This window comes from Lepisosteus oculatus, chromosome 16 (assembly GCF_040954835.1).
Source record: "Lepisosteus oculatus isolate fLepOcu1 chromosome 16, fLepOcu1.hap2, whole genome shotgun sequence".
NCBI lineage: Eukaryota > Metazoa > Chordata > Actinopteri > Semionotiformes > Lepisosteidae > Lepisosteus > Lepisosteus oculatus.
Genome location: NC_090711.1, coordinates 1265510 through 1279365, shown reverse-complemented (window position 1 = coordinate 1279365; position 13856 = coordinate 1265510). Strand labels below are relative to the sequence as shown.

The following is a 13856-nucleotide window of genomic DNA, read 5'->3' as shown; positions in this document are numbered from 1 at the left end:
TGTGCAGCATGATGAGGCAGCACTCTCGCTAATGAGACTCATTCAAGAAACTCTCTCCCCTCTTCCTCCACACGGCACCGGGCCTCTCTGGAGCAGCATCAGGGACTCAGCCCTGAGGAAGACAGCAGAGCCGCTGCTTCGGTGATTCAGAACTAAATTAAACTCCAGTTTCTCTTAAAACGGGGGATCTCTCATGTATCTGTGGGAGTTTGTTTTGAAACACCTTCCAGGTCCCAGACTCCATTGCTCCCACGAGCGAACAGCATGAATGGACAGCGAGAACGGGGAAGTGAAAGTCTCCACTCAGACCTGCCCAGCTCTTCACTCACCACTTTCGAAAACCAAGCACTTTCCAGCGGGGCGCTCTGTGCCGGGCTGCGTGGCCAGCGCTGTAGATGTCTGTCTGGAGGCAAGGGATGGTGCCTGCGGTTGCCCAGTTAGCTGGGTGGCACTGGGGCAGAGCCAGAAGAGCTGGGAAGTGCCCTGCAGTACCAGTACCTTCATGCTGCAAATCTCTGTATGTGCAGCGCGAGTGACTCTTCATCACATGAAGAAGAGGCTGCATCCTGAGCTTCAGACCACCCAGAAAGGAGCCTGAACTGTAAAAACTTTTGCAGCAGCAGTGTGTGGTGGGGCACAGTTCACTTCTAGCTAGTGTGTCTAGTTAGTGTGTCTTTTTGCAACACGGAACCTAAAGCTACTTTATCAGCTCAGCTGCTCTTCTGAGAGCAAGTGGAAAGTGCTGAAGCTGCTTTCTTTGCTCTTCCAGATAATTCTAAACTTTTTTTTTTTTAAATGACACAACCTGAAGACAGTTTGGCTATCTGTGACAATAGCTCTTCATGTCTGAGTGATAAACAGGAGCGGTTACCGTGACCTCTGACCCCCTGGCAGCAGTGACATCAGTTAAGAGCCAGTGGCCCCCAGGGGCGTTAAGATTCTGTGAGACGTGTTTTTCGGCACAGGACTGCTGCTTCCCCAGAATGACTTAGGAGTCAGCTGACGCCTCAGTTTTACCAGAAGACACTCATTAGGAGAATATAATGGGCTTCTGCAAATCAAGCCTGCCTGCATCTTTTCTGTTCTGAGGAGTGGGTGGGATTTTTCTACAGCGCTATAAAACACATGAACACAGGCCAGAGCCCAACTGCAGCTCACAGCTGCACCACCCTAAAGGATCGAGTGTCGGTTACAGGATCCCCTGCGCTGAGGCTGGGGGGGGTCAGGGTCACGGTGGGGAGGGGGCACTCCGTGTGACTTTACTCGGGAATCAAACTGAGAGCTTCACACCTCTTTCCAGGGAAAACCACCTCTCTGCTGCTTCGCAGAACCCTTCCCAATCAAGGAAGAACTGGAGCAGCCCAGGCCCACACAGACTCTGGAAGCAGAGATAAGCCCACCGGTCTGGTAATCTCCACAACAAAAGCCGGGATCGGACACGGGCATCTGTGCTGAGAGCCGGGCCGCTATCAGGAGGGCCCTGGCCCGGGGGCCGCGTGCAGCACAGCCGCGGAGAGAGGAACAGAGCGTGCTCCTGCTCCTGCTCCGGGCGCGGCGGCGGCGGATCCTGCCCCTTCCTCTTTCGCTCCGGAACGTTATCACAGGGCCGTTGGGTCGCCTGGGCTGTGCAGACCCCTCCCTCCCAGGGGTAATCGCTCCGCAGACCCCCATGACGAAGCACAACGCTCCTTCTGCTCAGGAAGCCTGCAGGCTGGCCCAGTGGGCCGCGTTCCTGGAAGCTGCTGTGCCGTCGGCCAGCGCAGACCGCAGAGAGCGACGGTTAGCGGCGCCAGCCCCCCGGGGTCTCGCTGAGCCTCTTACATCACAGCCTCTCCCTTCCCCACGTTTCTCCTCAGCAGGACGTGACGGCCTCTTTTTCAGAACAATTCGAAAAAAAAACAGGATTTCTGGTTTTCAATTTCATTTTTTTAATCGAAATCGGGTCCCTGAGCTGTCTGAGCCTTCAGCGCTGTGGCCCATCCAGCCCGTTCTGTTAACACCGCTCACAGGCAGCTCAGTCATGAACTGCACGCACTGGGAAAAGTGTCCTTGTTAAAGTGCGCCGTATTTTTCAAATACAATTGTATTCGCAGGACACTTAAAATATAAAGCACATATGTATAATAAGAGTTTCTCAGCACCCCCTGAAAAGCCTTTTCCTTTGATATTCCCCTCCCAAGCTGGAGATGAGCTCCTTGACATCATGCCTCAGCCAGGAGTCGTCTGGCCTTTGCCTTACGGTGAAGCCGAGTGTCTCCAGCCCAGATTGAATCCTCTCATCCAGCCCTTACAGCCGGCCGTTATCACCCAGAGCGCCAGCCCCCGTGTGCCCCCGCCCTGAACACCCACACTCTCCGCCAGGAGCGCGTTCGGCACATGGAGGTGAGCTTTGTCCGGCTGCCCTGGCCCACCTGTGCTCCCTGTGTACCTGTAGTTGTGTAACTGGTGAAGCTGTATTTCCAGCAGTGATGCCTCACAGCAATCTGGGCCCTTTCTTTCTCCTGTGAAAACAAAATCAAACATTCCCATCAAGCGCTTTATTTTGTGTCCATGTAAAAAAAAAAAGTTCTAGCGAAAATCCTAAAGCTCTCCCCTGCTCTGCTGGGCAGGGGGCTGCTCTTCAGCGGGGGATGAAAGAATGAATTCATGCCAAGACTCCCCACTAGGAGTTTGAGGTATCGTGCCAGGGACACGACCTTGAGCTGGTACTGCACCCCACTTGTTCCAGTCCACCCAGTTGTAAAACTGGGCACTGGCATTCCTGAGGGGTAACTCTCCCGCCCAAGGTGGGCCACGTGCTCTCAGTTCACGTGCCGCTGCAGACGCCCAGAGAGGCTCGTCCTGATGGGACTGGAGGCTTCAGTCTGAACTTCAGGGCTTGTCTTTTGCACTTGGAGGCACAAACCTGTCAATGCTGGCTGCTTCCTCCACCGAGCCCAGCTGCGGGAGAGCTCACCTGGCCCATTCAAACTGGCTGCAAAGACCCACAGATGCGCAGGCATGAAGGAATGCAAGCCCACTGCCCCACGTGCGCAGTTCCCTGGACAGGAGAAGGCGGTCAGAGGTCTGTGCTCCCAGCGTGGACAGGAAGCTACAGATTATTACAGAGCACAGCAGCAAAATGGTGCCTAAAAATAGAGGATAAAACACACTTGGCTGGAGAAGAACAGCAGTAAGCGTTCCGAGCGCTCCTACCCATCGCACTGCCTTGTATTCGTACCCAGAGTGGACTCACTGCCCTCTCCAGCAGCACGTGTCGGGCCCAGCATCCTCCCAGCCCTCTCCTCACGTTATTGCATTTTATTTCAACGCCGCGCCGGTCATTGCCACTTTCTGTGCCGGCCTGCAGCGGTCCTGCTCAGGGCATGCAGTCCGTTAGGCAGCAGGGTCCCTGCAGAAAGTCCAGGAGCCCGCTGTAACCTGCAGTGCTTGTGCTGGCTCAGGCGCCACAAGCACCAAAGGGTGATCAAATTCTCAACTGACTTACACACAACATTGTGAACTGTTTAGTAGGCTTTGCTGCAAGTAATTGTGATTGACTGTGACACAAAGCAGTGCAATGAGTCAGTGAGTCACTGAAGTGGCTGTTGTGAGGTTCAGGGCTCTCCCTGCAGCGCAGTGGCGTGGTCCCAGGGGGTCGCAGTGACCAGAGCGCAGCTCACCTGCACGAGGGGCTGACACTTTCCCCGCGCTCGAACTGTACTGCTGTCTGACCCCAGAGATCAGGAGGACGTGCACGGAGGCTCGATGGCATTTGTCGTTTTGCACTTACCGCAGTTCTAAATGTAACTTATTTTGTGACTGTAGTGCAGGAGGGAGGGGGCGGGGACCGCCTGCGGGAGCTAGTAATTCTCAAACTGGGAATCTTGCCGAAGAGGAAGTACAAGAGGAAGAACAGGACTTTCACACACAGCAAGCATATGAATATTGATTCAGAATCTCGAGCTTCCTTATTTGCGGTTCGGTAGGCTTTTGTAAAAAAAAAATGTCGTGTTACATCAGTTCAGATCTGCTTCCCGCAGTCTTAAGATTCCCAAAGATCACCGAGCAGGAAGTCCCTCTCCTTTCCTAAACTCTGGCGCAGCCGAGGTCTTTGTGCAGATTTCCGACACGCGGAGCCCGGCGCAGCCGAGACAGCTCCCGCAGCCCAGCTGCCTGCCTGCCTGCCTGCCTGCCCACCTCCACAAAGGCCCATTCAGGAGCTGCGCGCAGGCGGCTGCAGGCAGGCGCGCCCCCGCAGCCCATATATGGAAGCCATTTCCGCGCGGGTGTCCTGTAATGCTACCCGCCCCCCGCGCGGGCATTCCTTTCTGCAGACAAAAGGCTTTTACAGCCTTCCGTGCATTTCGCCCCTGGCTGTTTATACCGTGTGCCTCTCGCCACTCTGAGTGGACTTATACAGCTCTTCCAGTTTAAGACCTCTACCCTGCTCAATTTAGCTAGCAATGTACGTATATGCACAGAATGTACTGTAGTACATTGCATTTTCTTATTGTAAGAGACATTAATAATGCATTATATTTACTGTGCTGTTGGGGTAATATGTTGCTTAACTTTGTAAAGTTATTTAAAGTTTTTGCTGCTGGCTAAGGTTCACATACATGCTTTGAATGGCACATCCAGTCCAGTCAGGGAAACACACGCCTGTCCTGCAGAAATGCAGCCGTGCCTTAAGAACAGGGAAGTGTCAAGTTCATAACCTAGTATCGGGTTGTGTTATTTCGCGCCCGGCCTGTTGCAACCCGAGCTCTGAATTATTACCTCACTGGTGCGGTTTTATTCTCGTCCAGCGCGCTGTGGTAATATGGGGGACCCGGCGCAGGAGAGAGGGGTGGCCGAGACGGGTTTCCTGTGGGGCCGCGCTGGTGTGGAAACGAGCTGCGGTCCTGGGCTCTCTCTGCTCGCTGCAGATAAGCCCGTGGCGCGAAACTCGGGCGGAAGTTGGGAAACCTTTGCATGACCTTTGGAGTTTCGCTAAACTTTATGAATGAAACGGGAACATTAACTCACCTCCTGCAAGCCAAGCGCCGTGTGTCATCATAAACGCATCTGGTGGACGGTAGTACTGTAATACAAACATGACATTTCCTTCCTTTCGGATCCAAAATAGTTTGTGCATTCTTATAGCTGTGGGCCGTGCCCTTTCTCACTTTGTAAGATTTGCACTCTGTGTGATGTAAAAAAAGAAAATAAAAAATCCTGTTCCAAAGTTGCAATTAAAACCGTTTTTTTTTGCGGTGTTTCTTGGGCAAAAGTCTTCATGTGGCTGATAATGAGGGGAGAGGGAGGGGGGGAATACATTGGGAATTTATGGGAATTAAAACGCAGCTCCCTTACAGGAATGGAGCTGGGTCACGGAACAGCGTCCCGACACGGTCACTATCAAAGTCTCTCCCAGCTGCTCCGTCACGACACGGGTGAGCGCGCAGCAAGCGGGCTCGTCAAGTCGAGGAGCTCAGAGTCTGGCAGCGCCTGGAAAACAGAGTCCAAACCGAAAATGAAGAAGAAAAAAACCACGCCCTTTGTTCCCACGCAGTCCAGACTGTTCCCACGGAAGAAAGAACATTTTGTAACTTTGTGAGCCGTTCTGGAGGATACAGGTAGGGAGATAAGGCACGTTGGCAGGTTGAGGCAGGCGGGTGTCGAAAGCTGCCCCCCCTCTCCGGCGTGCTGTGGGATCGCAGGCGCTCTCCCATGAAGCGCAGACCCCGAGAGACAGGCTGGGCTCCCCTACCTGCGCGCAGGGCTCACGGCGCTCGGAAATACCACAGGGGTCAATTTAAAGCTCTGACAACTCCGGCGCGGAAAACGATTCAGAAGCAAAACCCTTTCGCTCGTCCGTCCGTTCGTTCATTCGTTCATTCATTCATTCATTCATTCAGGGATTCAGCGAAATTCTCCAGAACCCAACTGCCGCAAGAGCCACCCAAAACAAGTCACCTCACCCCCCACCACCTCCACCCACACTGGTTTACAGTTTCAGCAGCTGGTTCGGATCGCTGTGGTCCTCGAGTCATCCTACACCCCCGGGGCGTGCAGCGGGGTCCTACCCTGACAGCCCGAGGTAGCTGTACCCCTCCAGCCTCGAACGGAGACTGCGAGGGGACCCTGCAGACGTCTTCACGGTGAACAGCGAGACCGTGAGGGCTGCAGTGCAAACGGGAGGGAGTGCATTCAAACCGAGAAGGAGGGGTGGGGGTGGGAAAGACTTCCTTTACACGAAGAGTGGCAGGAGTGTGGAACAAGCTGCCCGCCCACGGTGCCGCAGTATTAGCGCAAGGGGCGATCTGGTGTGGTTGTGCTTTGAGATTCACCAGAACAGACCTGTATGATAATCACACACGTGAGCTCAGGGGTTCCCAGACAGCTCTTGGGGACCCCCACCTGCCTGCTGTCATTCCAGCTCAGCTGCCAGTTGCGTAATATAGCCCTTAATTGACCTACTAATAAAATTTAATCGTCCTCTCTGATTGTTATCACAGCTCCTGGGCAGGTTGGGGCTGGCCTGGTGTTGCATAGGAAACTGAAGATCTCCCCCCGACTGGCAGAGGGGTCCAATCCAGAGGTCGGCTAACCCGAGGGCAACCCTAGCAGGGTTGGTGATCTCCCAAAGCAGGGCTGGGAACCTCGGGGTACCGCCTGTCCCCAGGAGGTCTGAGCCCCCCCAGTTCCACACTCCTCTCGGTGCATTCACCCCCCCGCAGGGACAGCAGACCAGGGCTCGGGGTCGTTAAAAACACAAAACGGAGCCGATCGGAGAAAAGCACTCGCTGGAAGAGAGACCTTTAGACCCCGAGTGGGGCGGCAACAGTGTGTCAGTCCCGTGTTCACGTGTCCTGGGAGTTCAGCTGCCCGGGTCACGCGTTCGCGGCGTGTCCGTGGAGTGCTCGGTCACGTGAATTGTGCGGGATACCTGTCTTTGAGAGCACTACTTTCTTTGAGCAAAGCGATTCCCCCACCCCCACCCATCAGCACACAAAGCGCCCCGGATTCTTTGAATAGCAGGGCAGAACTGAGCTCTTGGCGGGTGTTGTGTGTTTACAGGTACGCGGGACCGGTAAGTTCAGAAAACCACCCCTGGCAGGTAGCCATTAAAAATAAGATGGGTGGAACAAGCACACCACTGTGCTCGTATATGTGAATGATTTGGACTGAGCAACAGTAATGTCCTAAAATATCAGCGTTTGCATTTGCGCTTCACACTAGGAAGTTTCTAACAGTTCTAACAGCGCCGACAGTTCCTCACGAATGACAGCATGCACTGTGAAATCGCGCCGCTGCTTGAACCGCGGAGCTTAAAGAACAGCCATTTTAGGCTGCCAGTCGTGTGCGTCTCGGTCCGGAACGCCCGTCTGCGCAGATCCCTGCCGGCCTGCGCAGCGCGGCTCGCGGGGCGCAGATTCCACGAACGCGCCTGCAGTTCTCAGGAATGCCGGAGCAGGCTCGCGTAGTGGACTCCTCCGCGGACCTAGGCGCGCGGTCTCGCCGGCCCCAGGCCCGGACCGCCCGGACCGCCCGGCTCGCGGGCGGGCCGCCCCGGCACTGCAAGCCGCCCGGGTTAATTTGGGGGTGCGGGGCACGCGGCCGAGCGCCCGCTTCTGCCCCCCCCAGTTTTGGCGGGTTTTGCTGCGAGGAGGAAGACGGGGTGTGCCGCGGTCTATATAGCGGAGAGGAGACAGCTGTCAGACCTGCCCTTTCTGCGAGTGGGGCTCTGGCGTCGTGCATGCACGGCTAGACTGAGCCACACGGACTGCTTGCGTTCCTGCCGCTCTTTGTGTTTTCGGTCTGTTTCTGACGTCCTGTCTGGGTCTCCCCGGCGCTGCCCCCCCCTCTTTGAGAAGGTAAGGCGTGCGCGAGGGTGTCCGCCGCCGGTCAGCAGCGCGCGTGCTTTGTCTCGGCTCGTGGGGAGGATCGTGGTCCGGCGTGGGTGCAGCGTGCGCGGCGCGTTCCCCCCCGCCCTCGCCTCTGCACGCCTGAACTTTCTTTCAGCCGGCTGGACACGGGCACGACACGGGCACGCAGGGGACGGGGCTGGGGGCTGGGGGCCAGCCGGTCAGGCCGCGCAGGGGTGTGACAGCCGCTGCCCGTCCGGTGCTCTTCCTCCGCAGAGCCCCCGGGGGCCGGTGACTCGGGCGTGAGTGTCCACGGTGACTCACGCTGCCTGGACCCGGGCTGTTCGTCAGCTGGCGCAGCGGGGCCGGTTCTGCGCTGCGGTCCAGAGCTGTGCTGTTTCTCTTCTCTCTCTCCCCGGATCCCTGGCCGCGAGCTGCGGCTCGTGCGGTGCCGGCCCGGATCCGCAGGGTTCGTGGGCAGCGGTGCCGGGGGGTCCGGGTTACGTGAATTTACAAACTGCAGGAGGAGGGCGGCCCCTCTGGAAACTCGCGTGCGGTTGTTGCCAGTCGGGGGTGGGGGGTGGACAGGTTGGAGTGTTTTGGGGGTGAAACTTGAAACGTTCCGAACCGACCCTGGAACTTTCCAGCTGTTCGGATGATATCATAGAGACGACATTAGCATAACCACTCCCCCACTACTACAGCCCCTCCCACCGCCCTCCCGGGGGGCGGGGCCACGATGTAAACATGTGTAAAACCGGCTTGTCGCGCCGGTGTGAGTGCAGGCAGGGCGCTCGGCGACCGCGGACGGGGCAGGCTCTTTAAACAATACAGGCTGTGCTGCTGGACCAACAACTACAACACAAGCAACATCCGGCTGCTAGTCGTGTCTCACTAAAACAAAAACACTATTTTTTGCGTTGTTTGCCAGTTCGCGACGCGGTGACTGCACCATGCCTCAAAGCTGCTTATCCCCGTGTCGGGACTGGGACGGCAGCTCGGAACCGCTGCTGTTCGACGAGGAGTTCTGCCGGGTGCTGCTCAAGGACTTCCAGATGTTCCCCACGCCGCCCCAGTCGCCCCCGATCAAGCCCGGGTTCGAGGAGCCGCTGTCCACGCTGGATCGGCTGGAGCTGATGTCGGAGCTGCTGATGGAGGACCCGGACTTGATCCAGCACAGCCTCGGCTGGCCCGGCGAGCTCTCGCCGCCCCGCGGGGCCGCCCCGCCGGCCGGCGGCAAGGACCAGCGGCCGGCCGTGTCGGAGGACTGCCTGTGGCGCGGCGCGTCGGAGAAGTGCGCCGAGGAGAAGCTGTCCGCCAGCCCGCTGCTCTCGGATATCGACACCCGCATCTTCGAGGAGATCGCCGCGACCACGCTGGACTGCCACGGGGCGGCGCTGGCGGGCCCGCTGCAGGACAGCCTGGAGCGCAGCGCCTGCTCCTCGGAGGACGGCTCGCTGTCCGCCGGCTCCTCCTCCTCCTCCTCCTCCTCCTCCAGCGACTCCGGTGAGTGGCATGAGCGTGGGATAGGGCAGCTGGCTGTACTGTACCGGGGGAGTCGCGGTCAGGTCTGGGGGCTCGTCTCCGGGGGGTGGGGGGCAGGTCTGGGGTCCGGGGCAGTGTGAAAGGGGGGAGGGGGGGTGTCGGGACCGTGTCTCCTGCTCGCTGTCCCGGGGGTCTAACCCGCCTCTCTGGTCGCCCTGCAGAGGAGGAGATCGACGTGGTGACGGTGAGGAGGAGGCGGCGGGCGTGGAGCGCGGGGCGGCGGGCGCGGCACGCGGAGGGCCAGCGGGCCGCCAAGCGCCGCCACCTGGACATCCAGCAGCAGCACAACTACGCGGCGCCCTGCCCCTCCCCCCGGCGCCCCGAGCCCAAGCGGGCCCGGGCCGAGCCCGCCCGGCCGCCCAGCGCCGCCGGCCGGCCCCGGCCCCCCGCCGCCGGCCCCGCCAGCGACCCCGAGGAGGAGGAGCGGCGGCGCACGCACAACGTGATGGAGCGGCAGCGGCGCAGCGAGCTGAAGGGCTGCTTCCTGCGCCTGCGCGACCACGTGCCCGAGCTGTCGCGCAACGACAAGGCCTCCAAGGTGCTCATCCTGAAGAAGGCCCGCGAGCACATCCGCGGCCTGGAGGCGCAGGGCCGGGCGCTGGAGGCGGCCCGCGACGCGGCCCGGCGGCGCCAGGAGCAGCTCCAGCACAGCCTGGGGCGCCTGAGGCGCAGGAAGGCCGCCCCCTGAGGGGGGCGCGAGCACGCGGAGGGCGCGGGGGGCCGGCCGGGGGTCCCTCCCTGTCCTGCTCCCCGCGGGCTCTGCCAGGGACGCGCGTGTGTCGACCGGACGGTCCCGGGACGTCCTGCCCCCGGCGCGGGCCGCCGCCTGCCGCCCGGGCCTCGCGCGGGCCGGAGGACTCTTCCGCGGAGACGCGGCTCGGCGCGGGGGGGTGTGCGTGTCAGACGCCGTTGCCGAAGGTGGCCTTGTTCTTGGAGAGGGAGAGGAGCCTCTGTGACCCCCAGCTCTCCCCCTCAGACTCTTGTACATAGTGTCTCCTGTACTCGGCGGTGTGCCAGTTACGCGAGAGGTGTGGCTTCTCGGCTGTTCTGGAAGCTGCAGGACTCCACACTCCCGGTTTAAGAAATTTAACCTGACTGCTTCCACACTGTTCACAAGTTCTATGAAACTTTGTACAGCATGTTTTGTATTAAGGTTATACTTTGTTTCTGCTAGTTTGGGCTGGAACCCAGTTTATATTCTAATTAAGGGTTTTCCCCCCCCATCTCTGCCAGTCATTGCACAGTTCTTTTATAAATTTTATTTTGTAAATTATCTTAACTTCACAACGAGGTCTCGTGTTTCGTGCGTTTGCAGTTAAAGGTTTTTTTTTTAACGATGCAATTTCCAAGTCCAAGGATGACTGTTCTTTTCCTGTCAGAATTTAAAGGTGGAGCCCCTCTGTGGGCAGTGTTTTGTAATGAGCTGTTTTCTTTAATTACTGTTAACCTCCTTCCTCCAGTACAGAGCCTCAGTGCTTGCTAAGCAGACACTCTGTGAGACAGTGGATGGGAGAGGTCTGTAGTTCTGGAGTGGGGCTTGTCATTCTGCTCGAGATGGTGCAGTAGTTTATGTTTCTGTTAGTCTACCTCAGTTTTGATAAGGAAATTGCCATCATCTTGTTGCCCAATCTGGGCTGTTTTGTTTGTCAACCTGCATTTTGTAAACAATTTAAAATATATAGAATTATTTTCTTATTAAATCAGTTTCCAGACCATTTGTGGCTCATATTCAATAACTTCATATGTATTGTATTAAATTATTTTCTCTTAGTTTGTTTTTTCTAATATAAAGTTATTTAGTAGTGGCACTTTGTTATGGAAATTTCTAATAAAAGTGAGCAGGGATTGAAAACTGGTTTTGCACATTTTCTTTCTGATGAATAATTGACCAGTTTGAAATCTGTCTGTAGGTATGAACTCCCCTCCCCCAACACACACACACACACACACACTGCTGGGCTGTTGCTGCAGTCCTTAATTGACAAGAGCTCCCAGATGTGATGTGCAGCCATCATGTATCTGTGTGATTCCTTTAGCTTGTGCAGAAGCAAGTGGGATGAAGGAGCAGCAGTCCAGACCGTGATCAACACTAGGCTTCCAGAAGGAGCAGCACTCTGTCCCCAGTACAGCCTGAACCACAACTACCACCTTGACTTTCCTAAAGGCAGGTGATTTTCAAGAGCCCCAGACTGCTGTGGTGTAGAATGGATGAGCTCTTGCCGCGCTGACAGGGCGGGAGGCTGGTTCGGCGACGTTCTAATTTGGAGTTTTATGGAGTTTGTGCCAGGGGCCCCCGTGCTCTTCGTGGACAGATTGTTGGCCTATAGCAAGAATGAAATTGAGTTTGTAACGCAACAGGTGGCGCAGTGGTCAGTGTTGCTGGATTCAGTGCTGGACCTGGGGCACTATCTGTGTGGAGTTTGCGTGCTGTGCCAGTGTTTGCGTGGGTTTCACGCTCCAAAGACATACAGGTAGGTTAACTGGCATCTGGGACAGCTGGCTCTGGTTTGGGAATGTACATGTCTGTGTGATTTTGTGCCCTGCAATGGACTGGTGTCCCGACCAGGGCGTAGCCTGCCTTGTGCCTGTTGCTTGCTGTGTAGGCTTCATCTCCGCAACCCTGGATTGGAAGAAACTGTCAGAAGATGGACAGACGGCCGGTAACGTTACTGAAGGTAGGGGTCCGTCACCTTCACCCCAGTGATGGGCAGGTAACCAGGGGGCGGGAATCATGGCACTTTGAAAGCTGGTACACGACTGGTTCCAATCCAGGATGTGTGGGGTCATTCTGAAACGAGATATTGGAAGAACTGTTTGTTTTTAAAGTTATGCTCTATTACCTCCATTGTTCCACCTGCTCCCTACCGCCTTCTTTGGCTACAGGAATGATGTTAAACTGAGGTACTGATCTCTCAGTCATTCAAGATCATGTTTACAGGACTAGGGCTGTTAAACCCTGTGTCCTCGCTCTAGGCTTGTACAGCCTGGCCTCCCGGAGGTTGCCCCTTCAAGCAGCTGGTGCAGAACTTTCTCACTCCTCCCTCGGCTGGGCTGCGCAGGGGCTGCGCCTCGGGCTTGCTCTGGGATGTGAAGCGCTGGACAAGCCCAAGGAATTCTTCTAGTGCCCATTTCAGAGTGTTTCTGCAGCAGAGGGTTGTTTGGCGAGCATGCCTTCTGTTTCTAATGTGTGCGCCCTTTCTCTGAACTCCGTCTTGAGCGTCCTAACAGATCCTCAGGATAATTCCTCAGCGGGAGGAAATGTTAAACCCATTTTTTACTTTACGGTGGTCCAAGGTGCATTTCGAGCGTTGGCGGTAGCGGCCTCTCAAAGCCGGGGCGTGGATATTGCACAAGCTCCAGAGATAACCTGCTGATAAACGGGGCCCAGCGGAGGGGAGGTCAAGGAGAGTGGGCGGGGAGGCGGCTGGGGTTCGTACCCGTGTGCCAGCTTGTTTGGTGTCCATGTGAGCCCACGTCTGTCTCTCTTCAAGCACCTGCAGCCTCTCTCAGGTGGGTGCGTGTGTGCACTGCTTATCAGCTTTCTTCCACGTACGGGACTGCGGCGCCTGATCAAAGGAGCACAGGCTGTCAGGTCCTTGATTTCCCAGCCTGCATTGGCTCAGTGGCGTGAGACAGCCTGTGATAGGTCAAGATACCCTTTTAAAAAAAAACTTGAACAGTATTGTGTAGCTTGTCTGGAGTTTCCCACGTATTATAGTTAAGTACAGTATTTCAGCCTGCAATTGATACATCGTTTCTAAGAGCTGGCTGGCATGTTATTGCACGCAGCACAGCCAATTGCACAGAAGATATTTCTACCTTTTCAGGTTGAATATCAAGCTCAATGAGGATCTCTTTGTTTCCTTTCTATATTGTTCAATTGCCCATGCAAGGTGGGCATACACTAAATTCTTCTGTAGGAGTTGTTTTAAAGGCAACCATTTCAAAAGGTGTCAAGCGCTTCTGTGCTGTAGGCTGTTAAAAGACTGTTGCTTTGTTGTTAATTGCTCGTTACTCAAGACGTTAGGCATTCCTCTCGCTTGACATCTCAATGGGAACGTTAGCCGCCTGCAGGAATGGTCTTGAAAGGAATGCGGAGAGAAAACAGCGCATGCAAAACACAGCCAGGGTACTCTCTGTGCATCTCTGAACATTTGCATGGATTTGACTACAGACAATTCAACTACACCCTGAGGGTTCAGGACGGCATTACTCACTGTACTTGTGGGTCACAATCTGTGACCTCCTTGTCAGTAAGAGGCTCCTCAACATTAAGTGTTTGAGTCTGCCAAATATTTGACTTTCCAAGAGCCATGTTTGCAAGTGCAATACAGAGCTAAAAAGTGGCTTTCTAAAGCTCTGCTTCAGCTCTCCGGAGAAAGACAATAGTTTCATGTCAACAATTAAGGCCAGGTAACTGGGAATGCAGGTCACAGATGCTGGTGTCTGATTTAAACATGTCTGCATTCAAAAACAGAG

General features: G+C 56.0%; 1 protein-coding gene and 1 long non-coding RNA gene across 7 annotated transcripts; one reads left to right on the top strand and one right to left on the bottom strand.

Moving 5' to 3' along the window:
* Positions 1-1911: 1911 nt before the first annotated feature.
* LOC138223306 (uncharacterized) lies at positions 1912-8444 on the bottom strand. Of its 5 annotated transcripts, none has more exons than XR_011181728.1 (5): positions 8157-8444; positions 5338-5472; positions 5011-5065; positions 2906-3128; positions 1912-2501 (listed from the first exon to the last, which is right to left on the bottom strand). It is a non-coding gene; the product is annotated as an uncharacterized lncRNA (long non-coding RNA). The 5 variants fall into 5 exon arrangements; XR_011181730.1 differs by having other exon boundaries at positions 2906-3040; XR_011181729.1 differs by lacking the exon at positions 8157-8444 and adding an exon at positions 7689-7765.
* On the top strand, positions 6957-11229 carry mych (myelocytomatosis oncogene homolog). Of its 2 annotated transcripts, none has more exons than XM_069179419.1 (3): positions 6957-7057; positions 8764-9338; positions 9539-11229. In XM_069179419.1, the coding sequence occupies exons 2-3, from the start codon at positions 8786-8788 to the stop codon at positions 10063-10065; spliced, it is 1080 nt and encodes a 359-aa protein (XP_069035520.1). In that variant the 5' UTR covers positions 6957-7057; positions 8764-8785; the 3' UTR covers positions 10066-11229. The 2 variants fall into 2 exon arrangements, with proteins under 2 accessions (XP_069035520.1, XP_069035519.1); XM_069179418.1 differs by lacking the exon at positions 6957-7057 and adding an exon at positions 7101-7841.
* The last annotated feature ends 2627 nt before the right edge of the window (positions 11230-13856 follow it).